Raw genomic sequence first — 27589 nt, forward strand, 5'->3', positions numbered from 1 at the left:
CGGCCCGGCCGCCCCTCGCTCCGCGCCCGCCCGCCCGCTGCCGCCAACCAGAACTTTTTTCCTCCCTAACTTCTATCCCAGTTTCCAGGAGGCCGCTCCGCGAGGGGTGGGGAGGGGCGGCCGCGCTTCCCTGCCCCTGGCCCGGGGGGGGGAATCGGCCCAGGACCCCTCCCGCCCGCCCCCGCCCGCGCTTTCTCCCGGTTCCGCAGAGCTTTCACCGACTGCAGAGCCTCCCCCGCGTCGCGGGTCTGTAAAGCTGCCTCGTACAAATGACGAGACCCTTAGAGAAATACTTTTTATTAGATAAAACGGGTGAGGGAAGGGAGGAAACGGCCAAGAAAACAGCTTCAAGAACTATAAATACCGGAAAACTTTTGTCACTAACCACATAGTAACATCTGAGCGAAGGGGAAGCACTTCCGAGCACGTCATCAAGGAGCAGAGATTTCCTCGTCAGAAAACTATACAATGTCTACCTGAACCCAACAGAAAGAAGGCAACCTCCATTATAAAACTGGGGATCAGACAGGTTTATAACTAGTTTGTAAATAGGCTTCCACCAAAACAGTGATACAGGACATTCACATGCCGCTTGCAAGGATCCACAATCAAGTAGGCAAAAGTCTGTTGGTGGCTTTTGCTTGAAGGGTAACACAGGCCATTAGCATCCTGAGAGGAAGAAAAAAACCAGAAGAGTTAGGGATAATAGGGATATCTGCAAGAGAATTAATAAAATCCCAAGTTAATAATTTTGTTCCAGTTGTAACTGTTCATTGCACAGCAAAATAGAACAAATACACCGCAGTTATTTAAATGGTATATGTCCCCATCAGGATCCTAACAATATAAAATGCTCAGTAATTCTGGCCAGATGTATCAAATAACCTTGAGGTAAATGTAATATTAATAAAAATGTAAAATTAAACATGTAATCATGTGTTTACACAATTAGAGCCTAAAATACAAATGATTAAATATATAACAGCCCATCATGTTTCATTTGAAAGAGAAAAATAATTACTTACTCTATATTAATACATAAAGCTGTTCCATCAGTACTTTTTTTATTTCACTTAACATTTGTTAATGCATCTGTTCAGGTTCCAATATTTGCATTTAAACAAAACGCTTATTATAGATCACATTAACAACTCTGGACTATTATTGGAAACATTTTATGTGCCAGTTCTCAGAAAAGGTTTGAAGGGATTCTAGACACCTCGCTGCAAAATCCTGGTTCTGAAAAAAATACATTCAGCTGACTATCAGCAGGGGAACTGGGCTCTTCACATTAACATCCTATGTCTGCACATGTCAATAAAAGCTTCGGTGTTGACAGAGCAGCACAGCTGGACATACTTCAAATCCAGAAGGGATCCAGAAAATAGATGGAGGGATTTTTAAAGTGTTGGGTTTTTTTATTTAGTCAGTGTGGTAACTGAACATGTGAAAGACCAGTAAATATGTAGCTAGCACTTCCTTTCTTTTAAAACTTGTAACAGTTTCCTCCTGCTCCCCAACACCTTTGTACAACAATTGAAGTGATGTGGGTTCTGTTACAATTTTTAGAGAAATTGCTACATTGCATATATCCTTAATTTTCTCCAGGAAAATTTTAAACTCACAGACTACAGACTATTCCAGATTTCATATCTCTCGCATTCTTCTGTTGAAGCTGTCTTCCTTTGCATAAAATAATCTGTGTTTTTTTGGACCAAGGAAACATGAAAACTGTAACCTTTCTCAGTGGTTAAGTCAGTCAGCTGAGAAGGAAAAGAGCCGGGTCCCCATTTCTGCACCAAGGACCATTTGTTAATTTTATCCTTTAGCTTTTACTGGCACCCCATTTTCTCCTGCTGTTTCAAAGGGAATGAATTCATTATTAGATGTTCTGATGTCTACCTTTGAGGGATTATTCAAACCCCTAAATCTTAAATTAAACTAAGCACCTCATAAAAGCACTGTTTTAGACAGGTAGAGATTTGATAATGTTTATTCCCAGAATTTTCCAATGGTAGTCAAATGCCACAAGCTAGAAATAGCATTCTATTTTTAAGCAGCACAGCATACAAGCTCTGTATCTCCAATTGTAGGATACCTAGCTTTCTTCAGGTGTTTTCTAAGGATACATGTGTAACAAACTCTGGATTCTCAACTGCAGTAAAGAGAGCAAATTTTAAGATTTTATAGTGCTCAGCATCAAAAGGACTTTGGAATTTGATCCAAAATTAACTTAAACTCATGCATGTAACCGAAGAAAAAAAAGTGCGACAACATCAACATCAAGATCTGATTGCTAGTTAAACTCTTTTCCCATTGCTACCAAGGATCCCACTCCTGCAGTCTGTGTGGAATTGATGGATGGCAGTTGAGGTTTTGACTGTTTAGAGGCAGTGTGAGCCCACTAAAAATTTGTTCAACAGCTCAAGAACAAAAACAATGTAAGTTATGGCAATGAGGCATTTCAAGCAATATACCAAACTCGCTATCAGGAAAATAATCAATATAACCTAATTAAATGAAAAGGTTCTTAATTTTAATTAGCAAAAGAGGTCATAAAACCCCTAAAATGCTTGAGCATAAAGGCTCTGATATTTACATTCATGCATGCACACAAGTTAAGAATCATGCCAATTCCATCTGCAGTGTGGACTTTGGTTCACACATGCAGGGGGTGTAATGATTGATTTACTGATGTTAGAATAGGATAATTTTATTTTTTTCTTTGTAGCAACACAGCTGATGATTTAAGAATACATATGCATAGCATAAAAATATTGCTGAACATTCTCAAAACTGCAAAATGTAATTGACAATTTAAAAAAATACTTATTGAATAAACTTTACATTATTTGGATTTCTAACACTGCCACAGTTTGGGTTCAGGTAAAGAAAGTTCTGAAATATCAGTGAGCACTCCAATACTTAAGCTGTAAAAGTATCTTCATTATATGCAAAGCTCCAAAGTTCTTAAGGGTAGAGTTCAACAGAGTACTTTGTCACAAGATCCAAAATTATTTCTCTTGTGATGCCCAGGTCTATCAGGTTTTGACGCTCAAGAGCTCTATAGACATTTGTAAGAGAAACCTCAACAAATTACAGGGCTGGACAATCACCATACGGAGTTCAACAAGAGAAAGTGCTGGATTCTGCACCTGGGATGGGGCAGCCCTGGATGTACAGACAGACTGGGGAATGAGATGCTGGAGAGCAGTGCCACACAAAGGGACCTGGAGGTCCTGGTCTGTGACACGTGGAACATGAGCCAGCAGTGCCCTGGCAGCCGGGAGTGCCAACCCTGTCCTGGGGGCATCAGGCACAGCATGGCCAGCTGGGCAAGGGAGGGGATTGTCCTGCTCTGCTCTGCTCTGCTCTGCTCTGCTCTGCTCTGGGGCAGCCTCACCTCCAGTGCTGGGGCAGTGCTGGGTGCCACCATATTAAAAAGACATTAAACTGTGGGAGAGTGTCCAGAGGAGGGCAATGATGATGATGAAGGGCCTTGGGGGGAAATCATATGAAGAATGGCTGAGGTCACTTGGTCTGTTCAGCCTGGAGAGACTGAGGGGAGACCTCACTGCATTCTGCAGCTTCCTTGTGAGGAGAAGAGGAGGGGCAGGCACTGATCTCTGCTCTGAGGTGACCAGTGAGAGGATCTGAGGCAACAGCATGAAGCTGAGTCAGGGGAGGTTTAGGTTAGACAGTAGGAAAAGGCTCTTCACCCAGAGGGTTGTTGGGCACTGGAACAGGCTCCCCAGGGAAGTGTTCAAAGCACCAGCCCTGACAGAGGTCAAGAAGTGTTTGGAAAACACACTCAGGCACATGGTGTGACTCCTGGGGATGGTGTTGTGCAGGGTCAGGAGTTGGACTTGAGCAATCTCGTGGGTCTAGTCTAACTCAGCATATTCTGTGATTGTGTGAGCTATAACTTAGAACTTTGAAATATTTACATTTCTAATAGTGTGCTTTTTTAGATACTGTTTTAAAATTGTGCTCAGCTGTACAAGTCACTTTTACAATATCAGCTTTTAAAATTTATTTATTGTAAAAATTATTTATCTATTTACATCAGGCTAGGAGGATATGTCCTCTTCTTCCAGATACAAACCAAGAAAATTTGGCTTAAAAACTGTCAGCTCAACATAAGGATTATAATAACACTCTACAGTTATTTATCAAATGAACTCAGAAACTAAATCCACTGCAGAAATGTAGTTATCTCCTTGAAAGAAACTTTTAATCACAAACATAAGACATTAGTGCTCCAGCAAATGTCATTCCTGTAAGTACCATGTGGAGTAGTTTTGATCCACATAATCATCAAACGGTCTAGACACACTGTTTAAGCCTTAATGTTTTCTGAGAGAAAATTCTTCAGCATGTTAATAGAAACTGTAATTTCAGAATTCTTCTCCACCCTACAAATTTTCAGAAAGTGCAGTAATGCCCAATTTTCCTCCAAGGCTACAAGGAGAATAGCCAGCTCTGCATTAACACTGGATCTTCTTTTGTTCATCTATTTTGTTTACAAAACCTGCTAAAGTTTGATTGGGGTTTTGTTTATTGTTTTTTTCTTTGTAGTACTGATGATATTTAATGTATGGCCAACACAGTTAGGGGAGCTCTTTATTGTCCATCTGCCTAAACATAGAAATCTGCGAAGTTCCCATCAATGCGTTTGATTTAGAGGTGTGAAAGGAACAGTAATAACAAGAGAACATCCAGTTACCAGGGTTTTGCCTTTTTATTTTTATTACAGTTTGAAACCCAGCAGAAAGATAAATTTTGGTACACCCATAAAGTGTTTATTTTCAAAAGCCTTTTATGAATCATACATAGTACTTAAAAGATGATGACCAACAAATGAACAACTGGGCTATTGGCAACCTACAGGGAAGTTTGTGAAGTCTGAAATGACATCAGCTACTGCTGTTGAAAGTTGGTACATTATCTGACATTTAATTATCACATATTCTGGTTACTCAAGAATTTGAAGTAGTTCATCCTACTGTAACAACTTAAATGACAGATATGCTGAATCTAGTAAACATGCCAGTTCTCAAACTTATCTTGATGGCAAATGTATGATTTTGCAAGGAAAACAGATAGGAATGAGACTTGACAAGGGAGGGGAAAAGAGGTTAGCAGTCATCTCACCACCCCAGACTTTTTGTGTACTAAACTTCCTTGCAGTCTTTACAGAAACAGACACAATACAAGCTATTCACAAAGCTCTAGCATCATTTCAAGAAACACAACTATAGGAAGTCTAGAGTGCATCCTTGATCCTTACTGTTAACTCAAGTTTTATTATTATCCAAACTTTCCTTTTTTTTTTTTTTTTCATTCACTAGTTTCTGGATGACTATTATGACTTCCACTGTAATTCAGTAAACCTATTTTTAGTGAGCTACCAAATAAAACTTTAGCTGGTGGTTACTAATGAAGAGTTAGTAAACAGGATGAGATCAGAGAAAGAGTTCACAAATAAAAAAGTGACAACTATGGAAAAATAACCCATTACAGTGGAATATTATATTTTCTTTGTGTGAAAGTAAATTCATTATTTTTATGTTATGTATATTACTGTAAAATCCCATATAAAAATTATCAATACTTACATATGCAGACACTCTGAAGACTGTAGAAATAATATGTATCTCTTTTGTTTCAGGGTTCTTTTGAACACTGAAATACAAGGATAAAATACATACTTGTTATATATCATAAGTACTGATAATTAGACTTTAATTTATGAAATACATTTTAAACATATGCACTGGATCCTTGCTCAAATTTTATGAAGGTCAAATTTATAGCTAAAATTCAACTTATGTCATATTGAGCATGAAAAGTTATGTGGCCATTGTTAGGTAACATGGTTATTATGACATTTTACTAAAATATATTGAATATAGCTAGTAATCTCACTTGGTTTCACTGTTTTCAGCTACTAAATCACAGCAATATTACCCAGACCTAGATTATCCCAAATATAGAGTTTTCATTTTGATAGATAGGAAAAATTATCCAGATAAACATTTCATAGAAATCTTTTCATATATTCTTTGATAAAGAAACCTGCAAAGTGAAATGCATCTTAATACAGACTACAAAAACCAGCAGCAGTACTGGTGAAGAAATACATTATTTAGCTAATTTTTAATTAGTATATAATTATAGTTTAGGTTTACTTTTTCTCCTTTGGAATTTTGAATATGTAGTCAGCTATGCAACTTGGGATGAGATTAGTTCTGAGCTTTTATATTTCTAGACTGTTTGTTGTAAAGATTGCCATTTCTTTGATCATATTTGCTAATAACACTGAATATTATTGCAAAGAATCCAAGCATCTCAACCTATTTAAAGTATTTTAATATATCACTTTTCCTCAAGTCTGCTTTAAGTGATGCTTACATTTATTCAGAAACTAGATCATGCAGCTGCTATTCATTTATCTAATTTTGCAGATTCCCACTTACAGTAACTCACTGTGGAACAGCTGAAGCTTAAAACATCCATACTTACACGCTTCCAAGAAATGCGTATCTCAAAACCTGCCTTGTCACAAATAGGTTCCACTCCAAAGAAAGGTCCCAGATCTTTCCAAAGAAAGGTCCCAGTATAGACAAGTTACAAGAGGATGTGTGAAACACAGCCCAGCTGAACACCACACCAGGTCCAAGCTGTGACAGCAGCCCCCTCTTACTAGTGCTTTGGGGCAAAGCTTCTTTTGGTAAGAACAAAGGAACCCCAAATCAACCAACAGCACCTTTGCTGATTCAATCTCTGCAGCCAATAAAAGAAATTGACTCTCCAATTAACTGATTTCATCTGTAAAGTAATGACACAGTCATGTTTGAACCTATACTGTGAGGCTGATCTTCCCTGTGGTCAGTCAGTAATGAGGCTTCCTCAGAACTTTTTGTTGCATCTGACATGTTGACATACTCAACGGTGGATGAAGAGAGCACTGCTGAAATCAGTACTGACCCCAGTTGTGTGCCTTCCCACTCCTCCAGAGAAGATTGCCTTCCCAGCAGGACAGCTCAGCTACCTCATGACTCAGCTTCTGAACCACTGCAGTTTACAGACCAGTGCATTAAGCCAAACTAACCCAGATGTCACTTTATGCTGACAAACCAGGCTGTAACTGCAGCAGTTCAGAAACTCTTCAACCATCTCTGTGGAAAGAGTGGCAACTTTCAGAACAAGACATAGAGGATTAGTGGCATTACTGCCTTCTACCATATATTACCACCCCCAAAAGCAACAGTTGTATTTAAGTTACTCTGGCTTCAGATTCTTCTGTCAGAAAACTGTGCTATCAATTTCTGGTTTCTTAATTTTCTTGTTATATATATATATATATATATATATATTTAGGATACCAAAGTAAGAGTTGACAAAGAATAAGTCATGCTTATTTTCAGTACTTTGGTTATTTTTTAAGGCAAAAAATTGTGTCTGTTAAAATCAGATGAGATTCTTCCTTTGCTGACTTGAAAGAAAACCAAGAGGTTGCCTTTGACAAACTCATTTGCTCTATCTCTTTTTTCCCCCTGAAAGGTTTTAGAAAAAAACTATCTTGTCCTTTTGAAGAGGATAGTTATTTCCTTAAAAATAATGTTAATAGCCACATGTTCTTTCAAATTGTTAACTTCTAAACTATTCATTGGATATGGTAGTTCATCATTTTAATGTGCATCCATTCTCTTTTTATGAAAAGCAAACATCCTCATGGTCTCTCTATTCTCTTTGGGCTTTATTTATATCCTAACCTTACTGGCAATATTTTACTAGGCTTTCCAAACAATAAAAGAACAACTTAATGCTTTCACATACATTCATTCATTATGGAGAAAAGGGCATGGAGATGGAGATTAAGAAAGGAGAAGAAAACAATCACTACAAGATGCTACAGCAGCTGTCACCATGGAGAGACACTGCCAGAAAAATCAGGGGTGAAGTACAGAGGACAAGATTTATCAACAGAGATTCATAGATTATATTTTAATTAGCAAGTTTTTGTTATGTAAATGTATCCTTTAAATCAAAATACTACAACAAGGGATAGGGATTTGAAATTATTTAGGTTATGCAGGATACAACACTAAACACTAGAATTTTGGATGGATTCAACTCATCACAGACTAATTACCGATGGGTTAGTAACAGACTACAAGTTGTGCATTACACTTTTAGTAAGAATATATCACTCTTTTTGCACAGGAAAAAAATGTCTGCTATTTAGTAGCTGTATTTGGGAGTCCCTAGCTTGTAAAATATCGAGAGTTGTTAATTAAAAAAAATTATTTCATTCTGTCATAATAAAGCAATGCACATAGAAATGCTTTAATAAAATGAAACCTCAAAACTTTTGACACTATTTTGAATGCTAGTGCCTTGGAGTTAGAACTCAGGTATGGCCAGAAAAAGAAAAGCTGTAATAAAGGTAAGTAGGGAAAAGCTCATTAACGGGTCTGCTGCTCCCAGCAGTAAAGACACTTCCGTGGAACTCTTCATGGCGAGGCTCTTGCCCACAAGGAATACTGTAAAAGGACTAAACATCAGCAGTTTATACATCCATAACCTCACTGTTATTAGACTGAATTCATCTGTGGGAGCTAATTTTTCAATGCATATCATCAGACAGCAGCTAATAATTATTGAAGTATACATTTGTTTTTCTACCAAGCCTTCTGATACTCAAACATAAAAATTAAACCTTAATGACAGTACAGTTTACAGAATTTTTAATACCATGAAAAGCTTTTGATATAACTTTACAAAGGGTAGAAAGTGTCCAATGCAAATGTAATCCAAGATACAATGAAAACACACAGGATAGCAGTCTAAAAAAAGAATTTCAACAAAACTTGGTATTCAATAGGTATTTGAGGGTGAACTTTTTGGTAAACAGAATTAAGAGATTACTACTATAATCAGTAAACTGTTACTGAAAATAAGAGGCTATAAGAAAGTAATTTTAATTGCTTTATTTTCTGGTGTAATTTGTGCAAGAATGAAGCAACACAGTGCCCATAAATTAGAAATTAAGTCAAGACTGTCATTAGTGTCCTTATTCAGAGCCTGTCACTGTCTTTTTCTTTCTTAACACATTGGAAATAAAACAGAAGCATCATTTTGGATCAACTGGAAGCAGGGGGAAATGAGACCAAGAAAAAGACAACCGTGATTCGGAAGGGGGAGGAAAGGTCTGAAATGTCAAGATCAAAAGCTTTTCTCATGGGACTGACAAAGAACTCAATACCAAAGGAAAAAGATAAAAGATTCAGTGAAATGGTAAGTTTTGTTTTCAACTGGTAACCAGTGCTAACACCAGCTCCTCTGGCAGTGAGAAACCAGCAGACATTTACAGGCAACAGAGAGACACATGGTAGACAAATTCTGAAGATCAGTTACATCACTTGAAAACTTCGGAGGATAGAAAGCAATCTGCCAACTGGCAAAAAAACCCAACAAAATCCCCAAACAGCACAGGAATACACACTTGAAATATTTTCTCCTAAATATTTTATAAAGGAAAGAAGCAGCACACAAGAGGAAAATACAAAGGGCTAATAGGGAACAGGTTGAGGATACAGAAAAGGTAAACTTTGAAAACAGGATGAAATTGGGGGAGGATATTGGCAGAGGGGTTTTTTTCTGTTTTAAGTAATAAGAACTATTTCACATCCCTACCAAATTTTACAACATGAAAAGGAAAAAGAATGGAAAGAGGTTTAAGGAGATAGGAAGGTAAAGAAAATGAGTGGCTTAGAACAGAACTTGAACATGTTTAAGATAAAACAACTCAACAGCAAAGGGGAGCAGTAAAGTGAAAGAACTGATAGGATTTGCACTTTGTCCTAGATTAATTCAACAACAGAAGAGCAGAAACAGCTGCAGTCAATGCAGAGTCACCTATGGCCCAGGACTGAAGGAACAAGCAGCTTGATTCAAGTGCAGAATGAACAATATAAAAGAAAAGGGAGGGTAGAGTTAAACATTGATGGATCCTTTTATGTCAGATGCTGTGTTTCTGAAGAACCCACTTGATTCCCATCTATGTATCAGATGAAAATACCAAAACTACTCATACCAACAAAAATTTTAATAATATCTTTTACAATCTTTATATTCCCACTAGCTTAACTAAGAATGAGTCTGTATAACCAATAACTGCATTCCATTTCCCAGCATCCAGAACATCAGAAATTTTGTCAATCAGAGAAGTCAGCATATGGATACATGAAACCAGGGTGAAAGTTGTGTTTTTAGTCTGATTCTAAACCTCTGATCAATTACCTCTAATATCAGTGGGAAAAAACCCCTCACATAAAGTTCCAAACAATTCCATATACCAAACCTGGTAAAATAAATGTGTGTTAGTTCACCGTGTTATAACAGCAGGATTCTACCAACCTTAGCTTTACACTGTGAGAAGTGTATTTGCAGAACTAGGAAGACCAAAATCCAACCGTATTAAAAAAAAACCAGCAGGGATAAAAAATATATGGAACTGAAAGTTTCAACTTAATTATTTCAAATTTTAAATACTAAATTAAAAGCAGTCCAATTGAAAGTAGCTCAAGATCATGCAGGCAAGACTTAATTGTTGATATTTTATCAACGACAGTGGGAACACAGTCTATTTCCAGTACTATTCCATGTTTTCAGCAGATGATTATGGAAAAAAGTATCTTTAAATTGGGAATGAATTATAATATATCAATCCATAACTGTAATATAAAAAATGTTCTGATGTAGGACTGATGCAATTAAAATTGCATATATTTTGCCACTGAACTACTGCCATTGTTCCATGGTATTTTGATAGTTGGACACAAATAAGCTTGCAGGTGGATTTAATAACAGCCCCATTTTTGAATCAGTAATGTACAATAAATTTACACAAATCAACACAAAATCTCTATGGATAGTACATGTACACATTTGTAAAAAAAGTGAGTAACACATACCTCACCAAGTCTTTATAAAAAGCTTTTGTAGTTTCTAAGTATGGGTCAACTACATCTTCAAATTGGCAAAGAGTTCCTCCAATGCAAAAATGCTTAAAAAGACAGAACAGAAATTCCTCACGATCCAATTGAGTGAATAAGTCGTAATGGTCCGAATCCTCCAGAAGCAAGACCTTGTGGACCAAGGAAAAAACATGGAAGTTAAATTGATAAAAATTTATTTAAGATTCAGTTTATAAATAATGCAGCTAGCATGCTGTATGGTACACAGAAATTATGTCCATGTAAAATATATGGATGAGGGATGGAAATACGTATTTCTAAATCCTTCTTCCAATGATGCAATTAGGTTCAAAATTCTTACATATAATATAAAGCAGAATCACGGTCAGATTTATGCCCAAAAGACATAAAGGAATATTTTTCAAGTCTCGTTATTTCATTGGTTATTTCATTGTAATTTCATCCGTCATGCTAGTGAAACAAGCAATCTGAAAATAATTTACTTATATTCGATATGTCAATTGCTGTTAATCAATGGGGTAACTGTTTTTGGTAACATTTGCTTTTTTAATTTTTAAATCGACAGAGTAATTTCACATTTGTAAAGGAATTGTACGATCTCTAAGAGGATATCACTCAAACTCCCATCATTCTTTATTGCAGACTCCAGTGAGCCCTGATCTGTAGCCTGGATTAGCCAGACATGCACCCAGCTGCCTCCATGCGTGTCACCTGCCTTTTGCTGAGATATGTGAACACAGAGGACTTGCTAGATTAGTGTCAACACTGGTTCATGTAAATGTGGACAGGAATTGTAACTCACAATGGCCATAAGACATTTGAGTCATGTCAGCCAAGCTGCAGATGCCAGCCCAGGCAAACTGGTGAAAGTTAGACATGAGCCCACTGCTCTCTGGCCCTCTTTATAACAACCTGAGTAAAAAGGGCTCAGGGTAACAACTGTTCTGGGTGGCCACCTCATGCATATCCCAACCTCCTTGGCTGAAAGAAGAGAAAACATGGCAGGTAGGAAAGAAAAGTGGAGTCTTGCAGACAAGGGCTGCAAGACAGTTTGGTGCCCCCTACAGTCTTCTGTCCTAGAGCCCTGACTGATTAATTTGAAATGTTGATGTCATTCCTGGATTTTGACTTATTCTTTCTGCTCTCTTAGGTCTTAGGAGTAGGAATCCCCTTTGTTTCAAACCAATGTTAAACCCTCAACTTGCAAATGCTGACACACACATCACTTCCATGGGAAGGAAAATGGGAAGACACTGAAACCCCAACAATCTCTAAATTTAAATGTTGCCTCTAACCTTCCTACAGACAATATATTTAATTTTCAGAAAACATTTCACATGTACCTGACTTATAAATAAATACATAGTATTTTGAACTGCTAGGCTACAAACTACATCTGAAATTCAAACATGAGCTTGAGTTCTCACCTTTTCCCAGAACTTCACAAGACAGACCAGTATTTCAGGCCACATCCTGTAACCAGTGTCACTGGTTCAAATACATAGCCTTCAAAGGATTTGCCAAGTGCAAATGAGTGCAACTCTATAATTATTTAGTACTTATGTTGATTATATATACAAGGAAGAGCAAAATCCAGTTCTCCCACACTATGCTTTGCTAATGCTACACAAACATAAGTTTAAAAAATGGTTTTAGCTTATGAAGTCAAAAGAAACACAGTAAAGACATACATTGATTAAAAGGGTGCCACTGTTAGAGATTCTTTTTCAGATAATCTGCTGTCTGACACTTCCACTAGAGTATTAACAAACAGTTTTACATTGCAGGCCTGTTCAGGAGTTGTATTTAGTAATTTTCCAGTATTACACTGAAAAACAATTTCCTCTTCCATAGTTCCTCTTGCTTTAGAGAAAATATATTAAGATGGTTTTCTTTAAATGCCTTCAGATATGCTATGATCAGCATTCCTGTCCAGGAACATTTCAGGATGTAGCTACCAAATACATTCAATTTCATCCACTGCCTGGAAGGCTGGGTGAACCTACAGCTCTGAGTATCACAGCACTTTCTCTTTGGACCTTTTGTTTCCCCCTCCTAAGCACACAAGTGCATTTCCCCACGCATCCCCCAGCACTGACTGCCTGAGACATAGGTGGGGAGAAGAAAGCTTTACCTTTTTATCCCACCTAAAAATAAAAGAGGGCTCACCTGGAAACAAGTAATTGCTTTTACATATTCAGGCACTGTAGTGCCTCAGTTGTTTGTAAACCACGGCTACTGATGCCTGTTTTTACCACTGCCAGAAAAAAGCCAACCTGAAAAATGTGTCCTTATAGCACCTAATAGAGTAGGAAAAATTATAATAAATTATTCATTACTATACTGACCTTCCTTAATTCATCAGAGATAAGAATATCATCATAATAGTCATCATAACATTTCACAATAGTTCCAGTTTCTCTAACAATTCCTTCAGAGTACAGCCGATCAAAAAATGACATGGAAATCTGTGTACAGGGTACCACTGTAGCTTCAATTTTTGTCACTTTGGAACCTGGAAGATACAGGAAGCTGGTTGCATGTCTCATGTTTTTTAAAAAAAACACACATCACGTAAGTATGACTCAACCACAGAGTCCCTCAAAAAAAAAAAGCCAAAGAAATCTAAGAAGGAAACAAGTGTAAAGAAAACATTAAATTAATTTGAATACTACTTTCCATTAAGGCTCATGTGTCTGCTCCCCCTGTTGGTAAATACCATCAACCGAAACTAGGGATAGATGGAACACCGTGTGAACCCAGCACCACATTAGATCACACCCTTAGAAAATCCTATTCCACAGCTTAAGCCTTAAAGCATCTCAGGACATTTGCCAAATTTGGCATGATGAAGTACAGAAGTCAACAGCTGCTAACAGCACCCCACAAAGTAAAAACCAAAATGAACACGGCCTGAAAGAATTTTTGATTTGTTAAGCATTATATTGAACTTTTAAAAAAGTTCTTTCATAGCCACTGTAAGCTTTATTAACCAGCTATTTCAGAAGATAAAAAAGGTACCATCAGCACTTCCTGCATGAATCTGGAGTATTACCTCTGTAATCATTAAATGCAGAATATATTTTTCTATAATTTTTTTCCCTCTGCTTGCAGATCATCCAAGGCTGGATCCTGTTGCTCACAGACATCTAGTGCCATTTGAGATGCCTGCCTTACAGTATTTTCCTTAAAGAGGTATCAGTCCATAAGGGCACATGTCTTCTCTATATACAGTGTTACATCTACAAATCTGTCTGCTTGGTGTTGGATAACTTATGGCATCTCAAATAGCATTAGGCCCCATGTTTAAGAAGCTTTGGACTCAGCCCAGTTGTGTCTCTCTCTGCAGTCCAAATGTTCAGCCCAAATGTTAGAACATGTTCTCTACCCATCTCCAGGTCTGCCTGAACAACCTTCAAAGTCCTGAACAGGAGAGGGGAGGAGAGCACGAGTGAGCATTCAGCCCAAGGGCAGTGTGTCTCAGCAGAGACAATATTCACAACATTCCTGCTGTCCATGAGTTTATTCTTATCTCTTCCCCTCTGTAGGTTCCCTTGATGGGAGACTGGCCAGCAACATCACAGCATCTAAAGGCTTTTTACCATACAATTAAAGATAAAATTCAGTGCTGTCCTGCCAAACTGACCTAAAGGATCACTAAGCAGTACTCTTCAGGAAATGTACAAATTTCCCTTTACATGACAGTATTTCAGGACCAGAAACATGCCAAAAAGGGATGCATGAACCATGATGCTTCCAAGAGCACCTATCATTTCACTCCAATCCTACTATTTTCACTCCAATCCTACTATTTGTAAGCACAGCATAAACTAAATTTTCTCTTGCCCACACCTGCAGAAAACCTTGGGATTTCTGCCATATACTATTACCTAGAGACTACTTACTCACAGGTTAAGTAGGGCTGGCATTTTAATACCTAAACCTGGGTAAACTGTACCACCCAACCTATCAATACCAGGAAAAAAATAAAGAGAAATTATAAATTGATAGCTTGAAAATATGCCTACTTAAGGTAAAATACTGACAGAAAATTTAAAACTTATTTTATTGGACCATTGTGATGTCAAGAAAATCTGTTAAAGACAAAAGCACAGCATTTAACTGCTTGGTTATGAAATTGACAATGGTTATGAAAAAGGAGACATTTTATTAAAAAATAAAAGGTTTAGTGCATTCTCCTACCTGTACACACAGTGACTATAAAAATAATCATATTACATAATCAAGAACAAGTCAGAAAAATCATGAACTACAGCCTTACAGCCTATGAAAAAAACCCAAATTGATTTATATTTATTTATTTGTACTTCCTCCCACCCCCTCACTTCCAGTTTTTTCTAACTTCTAATTCTCCAGCTCCCTTTCACAGGGATTTAATTTTTATTTTATAAGGGATTTATTACACGACAAATCAGTTTTTATCACATAAATTATTTTAAAAGTAACATTAAAACCTGAGTCAACTAACAAACATCAGATGCTAAATGACTTGAGAAAAGTGAAAGATCCAGTTACTGAGCTAAAAGTATAGGAAATTGAGCTATTTATAGGCTTTCAATTATAGGGATTTTATTGGTGGAAGGGAAGGAGACTTCTGCTCTGAAAAAAGGTTTTATGAAAACTTTAATAATGAAAAAAATCAAGAGCTTTGTAATTTATTCAGTACTTCAGAAAACCAAATTACACATGGAAAAGTTTAAATACATTGGAAGGTTCTACTCTCTATTTGTGAAGTGAGATTTGAAATTCAAAATTTCCTGGACAAGAATGATAGGTTTTAATAACACTATAAAAGTAAGCAGCGAAAAAAGAAGTGCCTTGACAACTCTACAAGTGGAAAACAAAGAGCTGAGAAATCCTGAAACAGTTTAACCTTATTATAAAAGCCAACTCTGGAATATCTATAATGTGCTGCCAGCATACTTTTAAATTAACACATTGCATATCTAGTGTGGGGTGGATAAACCCTGGATTAGGTATGTTTAGAATTCCTCCAAAATCTAAGTTTTTTATGTCAGAAAAATATCTTGTACTTACTATTTACAAAACAGTTTATATGTAATGAAAGTTCAGTGCTCAGCATTAAAAAATCAGGATATTTAAAAAGTAAAAGGTGCAGATTGATGATTTATGGGTTCACATGACATCTAAAATTCTTTGCAAATTATAACCTGTAACAGTAGCTTAAAAATTGCTGATTTAAGATTACCTTTCAGATTTTAAAACCCCATTCTAAAGGCAGAAATTGTTGAAGATTTAAGCATATATAGGAACCCAAGAATCCTTTTTTAGGCAAATCATAATTTTTTATTTACACAGATAGATGGTAAATTTAACCCTTTGAAGATAAATTTTCAAGTGTTAATTGAGCTTAAGCAGATACAGTCCTGCCTCCCTAAGACTGCTGACAGGTGCAAGGCCAGCAATGTATCCAGGGAAAAATGACTATTTAGTTCTCATTGCAGCTATTTAAAAAACACAAGACTCAATACATAAATGGGTATGCATCAAATAAATTTGCTGCTTTTACTGCTTCTATTTTTGAAATATTAGAGTAACAGATGGATAGGTGGCTTAAAGCACATCAGAAATAACAGATACTCTGCCATGCAGCCAGAAAAAAGTGAAAAAATATCCCTATTAGGGATATTGCCCTACAGGCAAAAAGTTTGGTGTGAGATTAGGTCATTAATTAAGCATCTTTCTGATCAGAGGAAGCAGACTAGAGAATATCCATGTGTATCATTTACCTAAAATGTTTTATTTCAAGCAATGTTGAAGCTAAAGTCCTTGAAACAATGTATTATTGCGGAATTCTACCAGGACAAAAAAACAGAAGTAAAAAGGTGACTGGGGACCACAGCCTTAAAAAAGAAAACAATTATTATGAAAACAAACACTACTGTAATGTTTTATTAATTTCCTTATAATGCTGACATCTTTCTGTGGGTCCATAAATACTTTCTGCCCAAGCTCATGGAAGACAGGGGAAGGGAGTTTTCTATGGCTCTATCTAAAGCCCACCTATCTTATGCATTCAAACCATCTTCCACATTAAAAAAAAACCCAACAAAACTAACATTTTTGTTTGCAACAGAATAAATGCGGTATTTGAATCAACATAGACTATGTATTTTCTTCAGATTTTCTAAAAGGCAAAATAAGCATGTTTCCAGTATTTTTTAACAACAGGAACATTCTTTTAAAGTTACTCCACAGTGATAAGCAAATGGTGTATGTGGATTAATGTATCAACATGCCTGAAGAAGAAAATACTAGAAGATGATTTTTACCTCCTCCCACTCACAGCTAATTCTTACTATATTTTCAAAAAATGCACATGAAGACTAAGTATAGAAAAATGTGCCAACATTCCTCACCAAAAATAGGCAAAGAATGGGAAGATGAAATTTTAAGAGCAAATAGGGCATACCAGCTGTTCAGGATTTAGAAAGGAAACCCTTCCAGTCCTTGGGACAAAATGCTTCACTTCTGTGCGGAGGAAGATTGAGCAGAACCAAGAGTTAAACTGGGTTACTACTTGGCAAGAGACCCTCCACTCTTAACACAAGGTATGTAACCTGCTGACCTCCACTACAGGGACTGTCAAGTTGTAGACTAGACAGATAGCCTAAAACAAATCCTGTCTAAAGCAAGAAAAGGTTTACTACTGGCTTAAAATACATCTATTTTCTTTCTGCTTGTCAGAGAAAGAGGTACCTGAAGGGATACTTGACAGATTTTTTGCATTTTATATATATTTCAATTGTTTTAACAGTTGGGTGAAGTGTTTGGAAAATGGATTTTTGCTGACAAAAAAGTGGCAATGTCTAGTGTCATTGTATATAGTGGGAAAAACTTATGCCAATTCCAGAGAGCTGAAATGGAAAAGTTAGAAAATTCCCAAAGCTCCATTTGCACACAGTAATATTTGCAGACAAACCAAAAGAAACGAGGGCTTCCCACTACCCTGTTTTAAGACATCCCTATTATGGAAAATCACTTTGGCAATATCAGAGATCACATTATGCATAAAACACCATTACATTATCACATGCAATAGCCATGAATTTATGTGTGCCATTTATGCAATGAAAAACGCAATTTCAAAGTGGAGCCATAAATTCGCTGTTTCCTTTTGGCCTTCCTGCTTCAGTGCCTCATCTGCACCTCCAGACCTAATGGAGTGTGTTCAGAAGTTTCTGATATGGCAACAAAGTTGAAGTGACCATCACAACATGGCTGCAAGCAGAGCAACCTGTCCCATGGGGCTCTGCTGTGCCCCCATCACCACGGCTGTACAGGCAGCAGATTTACACGAGCTCGGGGTGCGCTCTACCAATCCTCTGCTCTCACCTTTAATTGGAACAGAGCAATCACCTCAGACCTGCCCCAAGTCTGGGCATTACCTCTACAGAACAATGCCCTTCTCCAAATGTTATCTGCATATGGTACTACTGTAATCCCACAAATAATGCAGTTGTTTATGTCTGGATATGTGATCTGGTCAGCTGGATGCTACAAACCATTTATGAACAGCTTCAGGTGCTTGATTATGGAACAATGCAGGGTTCAAAAGGGCATAAAAGGTGACAATTTAGTTATTTTATTCTAGAAGTAGAATCTCTTCCTATTACTTTACTAAAAAAGTAATATTAAGATATTTCACCTAGCTGGAAGCACACATATATGAACTGTCATTATGGTAAATTAGAGCAAAATAGTTAAAACACAGACTTTTTTATTTAAGATTAATTTATTCTAAATTTACCCAATGTGGTCCATTGTCCTGAATCTGACAGCAACTTTAAACTGGAGTTCACACTTTGATCATTAAAAAATGCCTATAATATTCAAATAAGAGAATACAAGTTAATGAAATGAAACAGAAAATCATCAATTATAGTGCCTTAGATACTTACAATCAAAATTGTAAGGCTCCAATTAATAAGTAGATTCTGCATAATCTCCTAGTTTGTGTAGTAAATATCACATCACCAAATCCATCAGTTTGTAACTCAGTGTAGCCAGTGTCTTTTATACACAGAAGATCTCTTCAGGTGCATATTTATATATGTAGTATTAATTTTTTATAATAAAACAGTTTTAGTCCAAGAACACACAAAAATGTACGAAATTCATGGAGGTACAAAAAAAAAGAGGATGAAAGCTCTGTCTCTGCATACAATGCCATTGAAGGTAAAAATGAAATGCCAAGTATGATTTTAAAATTTAGTATTTTAAAATAAATTTGAAGCTTGGAGAAGTGTAGAGACACAAGAATTACTAAACAGATACAGAGGAGATTCATAAGTTATTGAAGGGACGGAGGATATATTCCACAGTAAGATTTGAAGAATTCAATCTTATTGATGTATCAATTAAAAGAAGGAGACATCCATAGTAATTTTGATAGCTGACAAGTTTCTATGATAGATAAGCCAACTAAGAAAACCCAGATGTACAGAGTGAACAATCACTGAAGAAACTGCTAAGAAAATGAAATGATGGATCTTTCAATTTCTGTATCACTAAATTTCTTTATCACCCTTCTGGGATACAGAGAGATGAGATATTACATGTAATGGTCCTTTTTTCCCCAATTACTTCACAGCTCTTCAGATTTCATAACTTCACAGCGATATCTTTACATTTTTAATTCAAAAGAGACAAGCATTGAGAGGGTAAATGGGTATTCTGTAAACTTCAATAATTTGAAATGTTTATCTGGCAGATGAAATAAATATTGGTGCATCTCTGTGTAATTTCTTTAAGATAAAAGGAGGCTAAATTCTTTATCTAGGATAACAATATAAAGTAGACATATAAAATATCAGAGTTGTTTTTAAAACAAAGATGTAAAAATCACATAGCTCTTAAAACCACAGGTTTGGGTTTTTTTCTGTCTGCAAACAGACAAAGATTTGACTTTGCAGACAGCAGAAATGGAGGACACAAAATCAGCAAGAGATTTGAGTCTCAAAAAGCTGGGAGTTCAAAATGCTGGTATAAAGCAACAGCGTCTAATAAATTTCAAAAGTTATATTTCCAGATATGTGGTGCACATGCACATCTAATTGCACTGTGAATTTACTGTGAGAAATTTACTGATAGCTGTGAGCGTGTACACTGTTTGAAGTCTCACACTAAGTGGACTTCCCAACACGAAACCTTGCGGCCAAGATCAGCATCCAGTTCAGATTTCCATTCTTGGGAATCCTGAAAGGCTAAATTGTTCCTCTTAAAGCAGAGTAACATTAGTACAGACTAAAATATTTTTACTGGACAATACAGTTAACCCACAAAGTCAGAGACTTGAGCACCACACCTAAATCACCTCCTCCCAAGGAGACAGTGAGCAGGCCAATAGCATTCAACACTGCTAATGCTGAATATAATTTCATGGTGGGGGGGGTGCGGGGAGGCAAAAAAATCAACTTAAAATACTAAGGATTTAGAACTACCATAAGAAACTCATCCTTTTGATAAGGCTTAAACTGCTGGTCAAAACTGAACGCTTGTGCTGTGATCCTGCCTTGCATGGACCTGAAATGGAAAAATGAGATTAAATATTCTGAAGACATACATAAAGCCCTATTCTGACCAATTATACTTGGGTAATTCACCCCCATTCTCAGTTATAAGCGGCTCCAAGCCTTCGCTGGAGGGCTGGAGCTGCGCTGGAGCCCCGCTGGGAAGCTGAAATAGATCTGGGCTCACTGTGGGAGGCCAGGACACACGCCTCACACCTCAGAAGGAGCAGTTTGCCTGCCTGGAAAATATCAAGGGGACTTCAAATTAAGTGGTTGGGGGGAATAAATAAAATAAAAAAATAAAAATAAAAATAAAAATTAAAAAAAAAAAAAAAAAAAGAGAGAGACGCGGACCCGCCGCCACCGGAGCGGGCGTCCTGTGGGCGCGGCAATGGCTCCAGCCCTCAGCACGGCCCGCCTGTTCCCCCGCCGCCCCGAGACAGAGGCAGCCCGCAGCGGGCGTTCCCCCCACCATTTGAGGAGTCGGTCCGCGATGTCCCTGTCCTGCAGGCAGGAGAAGGGTTTCTGCGGCAGCGCTCGGAACACGACCCGCGCCGCGTCCCGCCCGCCCTCGGCGGACATCTTCCCGCGGCCCGGCGGTTGCCGTGGAGACGGCGCCGCTCCGGCGCGGAGCCCGGGCCCGCTCCCCAGCGTTCCGCCGCCCGTGAGGGCCGCGGACTCGGCTGTCCCCTTTCTCTTCGTTGTTTCCCTACAAAATCCCTTAATTCAACACCAGCCTTCTCCCCTCTCCCCCTCTTCCTGTCTCTGCGCCGGGAAAACTCAGGCTTGCCCAGCAGGCCGAGGCAGGGGCTGCCATTGCTGCCTTCGCCGAGGCCACCCCAGTGCCGAAACACTAAAACTAACTAGGAAAAGGCCAAAGTTATGAATTATGAGCTTCGAGCGAATCAGGGCTGCTGCTTGCTTCCCAGGATGCAAAGCCATTTGGGAATAGCAAAGCCGTGCTTTCAAACTCTTCCCCAGTCGAAATTAAAGGAAAGACCATTGTTACTTCAGGAAATTATTTCCTCAAGTCTAGTAAAGCAAGGGACACCTTGCACAGGTTGGGGGATTTCCTGTCGTTTGCAGGGAAAGCAGTGAGAATTTAAGGCTGCTGCACATCTCATGCCATATCCTTTGGCAGCCTACCCCCTCCAAAGCCTGTGCTTGCTTAGCCACAAATTTCCAAAACTATGATTTTCCCATTAATCTATTGCTCAGGCTAAGCAGCATTCCCATGTGTAAGAAGTTTGGCAGTGCTTTTGTTGAAAAAAAAAAAAAAATTAAAAAATAAAAAAGCTGGCCCACATCTTTGATTAGAAGTCAAGACTGCCACCACATATCACCTGGTCTCGTCGGCCTCTAAAAGGCTTCCAAAGATTTAACTTTTGCAACATTCATCAAACAGGCCTGTACCAAAGGAATTCAGAAGAAATTGATATCATAAGCCTGTTAAGAAGCCCTGTGTTAACTCAGTTTCAGTAGCATTAATTGCTCACTGCATACTCACTAGATTCTCTAACTGTGCAGTGGGCTGCAGTTCAGCAGACCAAGTTGCTGCATAGCAGCAATGTATGTGAGATTTAAGGAGACATTCCCCTATATTTTATTCATTCTGTTTTCTCCAAGCATTTTGCAACACACTTCCATGGTATTTTTCCTCAATAAATTTTGCTCACACCTAAGCAATGAGGGAAAATAAAGCTATAGTATACTTCAAGATGTTTAAATAGTTAAAGATTTTTTTAATGGTAGCTCAAGAGGGGATCAGAAAAAGTGTGCCTTTCTTCTCCGTGTTTAAATACAATGTAAAGTGATAGCATGTGATACAAATTATTATAACCTTCTCAACAAGTCTCCACCTACTCCAGCACTACCCCTCTGTTAAATTCCTCTTGCCACTAATATTATTAGCCGGTGATTAAATAGCCAAAGTGAAAGAACTGGTTTGGGCAGGGAGTGATGTGTAGCAACAACTACCAAACGCATAAATTCTTAATTTCAAGTTGTGTGGACTCAAATGCAGGATTTAAAAACCAAACAAACAAAAGACTGAAACTTTAGGTCTTTATGGAAAAAAAAAATCCTACTGACTTTAGTGAGGGTTTTATCTGATTAAAGTGTTGAATCAACTAGCATATGCTGAAAACCCCACACAAATCTAGAGTGTTTAAACACTCCGATGAATCAGGAGTAAGGAAATGAGCAAGGACTTCATGACTGGCCCAGAGGGATCAGGACAGGAAACTCTAAACTATGGAATTAATTTCTTTAATGTTGTGCCATTTACCTATCATAGATTATGATTCAGTAGTTCCAGTTTAAGCAGTACACAATAATAAAAGTTAAATTGGGACTTCCAGTTTAAACACTGACCTCAGTATCCTCTGATGTCATGAACAACAGCCGTGTTCATGGCTGTTGAAGAAAGTCAGGCACAGTACTCTTTTAAGCCAGACATTGAAATTGTTTTTTGAAAATGTTGAGGATTTTATCATCTCACAGAAGACATTTGGAGGGTGGAAAATGTATCTTTGTGCTGTAACATGAAGTCTGGTTAGTATGTACTGTTAAGCAATAGTAGTCACTCCCTTTTAAGCAGACGAATTTTCAGCACTGTTTGTTTTTCACTTATTTTCTTATGTGTGATCGTGAAGAGTTTTACACTGCTGAATAAACCGCAGGCCTTAAGTGCAAAGCAAACAAACCAGCCTTTCCATGGCAAACAAAAATCAAATTACAGAGGACCAGCCCTGTTGTACCTCTGCAAAGTGCATCAGTCTTTAAGGCAAAGGTCAGCTGGTGACAGAGGAGCAGCCTGTTCCAGTTGGGGTGGTAGTGAAGAACCTGAATGGCAGCACCTCCCTCCCTCCTGCAGAAGTCTTCAGCATTGCTGAGGGATAGTTAAGCCAAGTGAATTAGCCAAATGGAGGAGGAAAGGGGTAATTATCAGTCTATATATTAATCTGTGAAATAAATTAGTCTTTCCAGTGTTAAAATACTGTGGGATAAGTCTGATGGAGAGTGAATTAAAGTTCACATCCTGCATCCAGTCTGTAATGAGGACTAGAAACACCTGACATATTAGATACTGTACATTACAGTGAAGTTCAGCTCCTGCAGAAGATTGGTGGGGTATCAATGTCCAATTCTAGGCACCTGCACTGATAAAAGATTACAGGTACAGGTCTGTGAGACACAGAGGCAAATTAGAAGCCAAATAAAAATATATCTAAAACAATGAATAGAAGTCTGTGGTATATCTGAATTTCTCCCTTTCTCCACCACCACCTCAAGGATTACTCCTCAGTAATTCAAGACTGCAAGGCAGGAGTCATTGTCTTCTCCAGAGTCAGAGTCTGGATCCTCAGTGAGGGCAGGAATTAGCACCTCTGCTTGCTCTGCTTTTTTCTTTTAAAAGACAGCCAACTGGAGGCATCACCCAGGAAGGGGAAGATCAGGATTTTACTGTCTTTCAGCCTGAGGAAGTCCAAGCTCAAAGCTTTTATATCTGAAGTGCCTCAACTACTAGGGCTGTTGTTACATCCTGAGTTAACCTGCCGCTGTCCTAGCAAGTGTATTTCTGGATCAGTTTCAGGACCCTACAGAGACCCAGCAGCCACCTTTTCCTAGTGGTAGGCCTGCTGCACTCAAGGGTAACTCTGCTGTGACCTTGGATCATACAGCTGGGTGGAACAGAAGTATAAGGCATCTCAATGGCACCCTAATCCTCTTGGCTTGGGAGCTGCATTTCAGCCCCAGCTGTTGCCCCAGCTTCTTGTTGGAGCTGCATGGACAGCATGCGTGTGCCTGGCCATAAACCCACCAGTCCTGGGCCTCACCTCAGATTCAACCTGTCTCATCCCTTTAGACTGGTCTGATGATCTGGAGTCATGGTTGAACATGGTCACTGTCACCAGACCTGCTTTGCTGGTTAGGGTGCTGTGGGATGGGGCTGTGTCAGGGAGGGCACTGCCCTACCAACTTCTCGGTCACCCTTGGCTGATTTTACTCTTGCAGCTGCCTGACACTCAGTGTGTGGTTAAAAGGTTGTTATATTTATGGCAGATTTGTCCATATGGTCTGTCTTAGTTTAATCAGCTTCATATATGTGAGTTGCTGCTCCATTAATAACCCTTGCTTCCCAAGGGTGTGTGGTACATTGCTGTCTACATGCACTACAGACTATTATGGGGCTTAATTTAAAAAAAAAGTAATGTATATATTTAACATGTAATGGATATATCTAAAATATGGATATTTTACAATTTGTATCTTAAAATGTATTTAGAAATAAGTAGTAAAGAAAATATGCGAGGTTTAATTCCTACAGTAATAGGTATAATAATAGAATATAGTAATGTGAGTTTAGGTGTCAAAGCAACAAGCATTGCAAGGTCTGATTTTCTTTGGTCCTCAAGAAAGAGACATGAGATGCTGAAGATGCACAGTTAGATTTACAGCGAGGCCCAGGAAACTCAACACAGTGTGTGAAACTAGTCCTCCCTCTCCAAGAGGGAAAGGAAGAGGATTCACACACTTAAGTCTCATCTCTCAATTGCAATTTTTATACTCCCTTGGAGATTCACTGCCTTCTTTGAAGGTTGGTGTCTAAACACTTTCTCTGAATCAGATATGGGCTGCTGCTGCTTTTAAAACAAGCAGAAGAAAGAAAGGGTTTCAGAGCTGCTAATCCTCTATTCAAGCAATACATGAGTTGATCATATACACAACAACTGAGATGCCCAGTTTCAAATTCACCTTATGCTTTGAAAGCTCAGCAGTATACCCCATTTCTTCAAGGCCCACAAGCCAAACATATACTTGTGTACAGAGTTTTCCTGCACAGTTTGCATACAAAAGCTTAAAGGTGTCTGGGTAGTTGTGTCTCAGAAACTGTTTCACTGTGTAGAAAATAATTTTTTACTGTAGTAGTTGGAGAACATAAACATGAATTTGTATCTATAATTTCTTGGTTAAGGACTTTATGAAGGAGGGGACAACTCTGGGACCTGTTTGAGTTTCAAAAGACTCTTTATTACTTGAATTTAGGCCTGCAAATTCTTCAGAAATCCTGTTTTAAAATGTTTTTAACTTATTCTGGCTGTTTTTTTCCTTATTATTTGTGTAGCCGTACTTCAAGTGTTCTGTTACAAATTCCTTTAAAGCATAACAGTTTATCTCCCTGTATGTGCCTAAGCATAGCAGAACCAGGCTACCAGATGTGCTGTTTTTATCTGGATGTTTGTAGGAGTGACTGAAGGTCTGAGTGCTGGAAGCTTGATTCAGTTGCTTGAGTTTTTTGTCTGCCACTCAAGGAGGCTGGAACATCTTAATGGGGCTGTCAGAAATGACACAACACCTAGAGGAGGCCTGTACTTCTCCAGACTAGTGGCTGGAGGCCAGCTGGGAATTTTAAATGGTAGTAGACTTAGAGGTGAGAGCTGACACCTGGGGATATGTTTCAGGTTCAGAGACATAATTTTAGGTGTCTACTTGTAGGTCTTTACAGGTCAGATAAGCTTCCATTATCATCAAGGGAGATCAAGATCTCAATTTAATTGCAGAGAGAGGCATTTCAGATGCCCAAGGTAGTTTTCAGATTGCCCCAGATACCTCTTTTCTGGTTTTCTGGAATGGCAGCTAGAGGCTGAGTCTACTCTTAAGTAGTGGTGTATCTGCCAGTTCCAGAAAGGCCATACCCTTCTTTTTCTCAGATGGAACTAGGTGACTGTGTGCAGGCACTGGAACTGAGTTCCAAGTCAGTACTGTGCTTAGACTGAACAGATTTATTCAGCTGATGAGATGAATAAATCTCCATAAGGAGAGCTTAAAACATCCTAAGCTCCATAACTGAACAACAAAATTGAAAGCACACTATCTCTTCTATTGCAAAATTACTTACTATCCCTCTGGGCTCTGTACACCTTACTCTCCACCTATACTTTCAATAAGGCACCTAAGACTACTGCCTTCCCACCAGTATTTTGTACATCCCAGTTTAGCCCCTCTCCTCCAAGAATAAATTACAGCAATCTACAGGATCCCTTCTTTCTCCTTCCCTCCCTTGCTCACATTGTACCCAGCCTTGGGTTACTTTGTTTGTTTTACCCATGCTGACCCTCAGGGTTCTTTGCATCCTCTGCTCCGCTCTATGTTGTGGCTTTCAGGTCTCACTCACATGACCTTCACCTTGTGTACCAAAGCCAGGGAGTTGTTGATTTTCCTTACAATGAGAGGGCAGAAATACCACTACTATCTTTTCCTTACTTTTTCTTCTCTGAATAGGGGACACAGTATTAGTCTTATATTTAAACATATTCTTTTTGCACATTTTATATCAGACTGCTGAAGTACAGATGGGTTCTAAGCAGTTCACTAATGTATTCTCCTTGTATGCTTATTCTGTTAATTATTCACCTTGATATTTCTTGGCTCTTCTTCTTACTGAATGGGACTTCACAGGGTTTCCATTTTTGGGGTATCAAATACAAAATTCAGTCAGTAACTGAGGGTTTTAAAGGGTGTAATACTGCATTTGAGGAGTTTATTAAAGGTTTCAAGGAGGGAAAAGGAAAGCTCCATTTCAGAAGGAAACTGTGTGTAATTATCCATCAGGATATATTTACCAATCATATTGTTGAGGTGACTTTGGAGGTACATGTATTAAAATTAGCAATGTACAAGAAAAAGTTTGCCTGCAATATTGATTTTACATTGAGAGGGATGATCATGACAAATCTAAATGTAGTTTGACACAAATAGTTTGAAGTTAGGATATTTAGGACCCATAGAGACCTTGATTTCCCTCCTACATGTATATGAGCTCTGTGTCGTGTATATGAACTACCCATCAATACTTTTCACTTTGAAAACTTTGCCAAGTGAAAAAGCAGGGTGTCCACAGCTGTGGACTGTAAAAGTCAGGAGCTATGAAGGGTTAAGCCTTACTGTGTGTGGCTTTTTCTCATCCAGGGACTGAAGCTAAGGCAAGGAGGGAAGCTATTAATATGTAAGATTTAGAATTTAGCA

At 38.3% G+C, this 27589-nt stretch overlaps 1 protein-coding gene across 3 annotated transcripts; it reads right to left on the reverse strand.

Annotated features, from left to right (window-relative positions):
- Window positions 1-281: 281 nt before the first annotated feature.
- CFAP300 (cilia and flagella associated protein 300) lies at window positions 282-21927 on the reverse strand. Of its 3 annotated transcripts, none has more exons than XM_064409446.1 (7): window positions 21904-21927; window positions 20492-20573; window positions 18799-18871; window positions 13355-13521; window positions 10983-11155; window positions 5619-5685; window positions 282-669 (listed from the first exon to the last, which is right to left on the reverse strand). In XM_064409446.1, the coding sequence occupies exons 2-7, from the start codon at window positions 20567-20569 to the stop codon at window positions 538-540; spliced, it is 690 nt and encodes a 229-aa protein (XP_064265516.1). In that variant the 5' UTR covers window positions 20570-20573; window positions 21904-21927; the 3' UTR covers window positions 282-537. The 3 variants fall into 3 exon arrangements, with proteins under 3 accessions (XP_064265516.1, XP_064265515.1, XP_064265517.1); XM_064409445.1 differs by lacking the exon at window positions 21904-21927 and adding an exon at window positions 21033-21188; XM_064409447.1 differs by lacking the exons at window positions 18799-18871; window positions 20492-20573; window positions 21904-21927 and adding an exon at window positions 20915-21041.
- Between the last annotated feature and the right edge of the window lie 5662 nt (window positions 21928-27589).

The sequence above is a fragment of the Passer domesticus genome, chromosome 2 (genome assembly GCF_036417665.1).
Source record: "Passer domesticus isolate bPasDom1 chromosome 2, bPasDom1.hap1, whole genome shotgun sequence".
NCBI lineage: Eukaryota > Metazoa > Chordata > Aves > Passeriformes > Passeridae > Passer > Passer domesticus.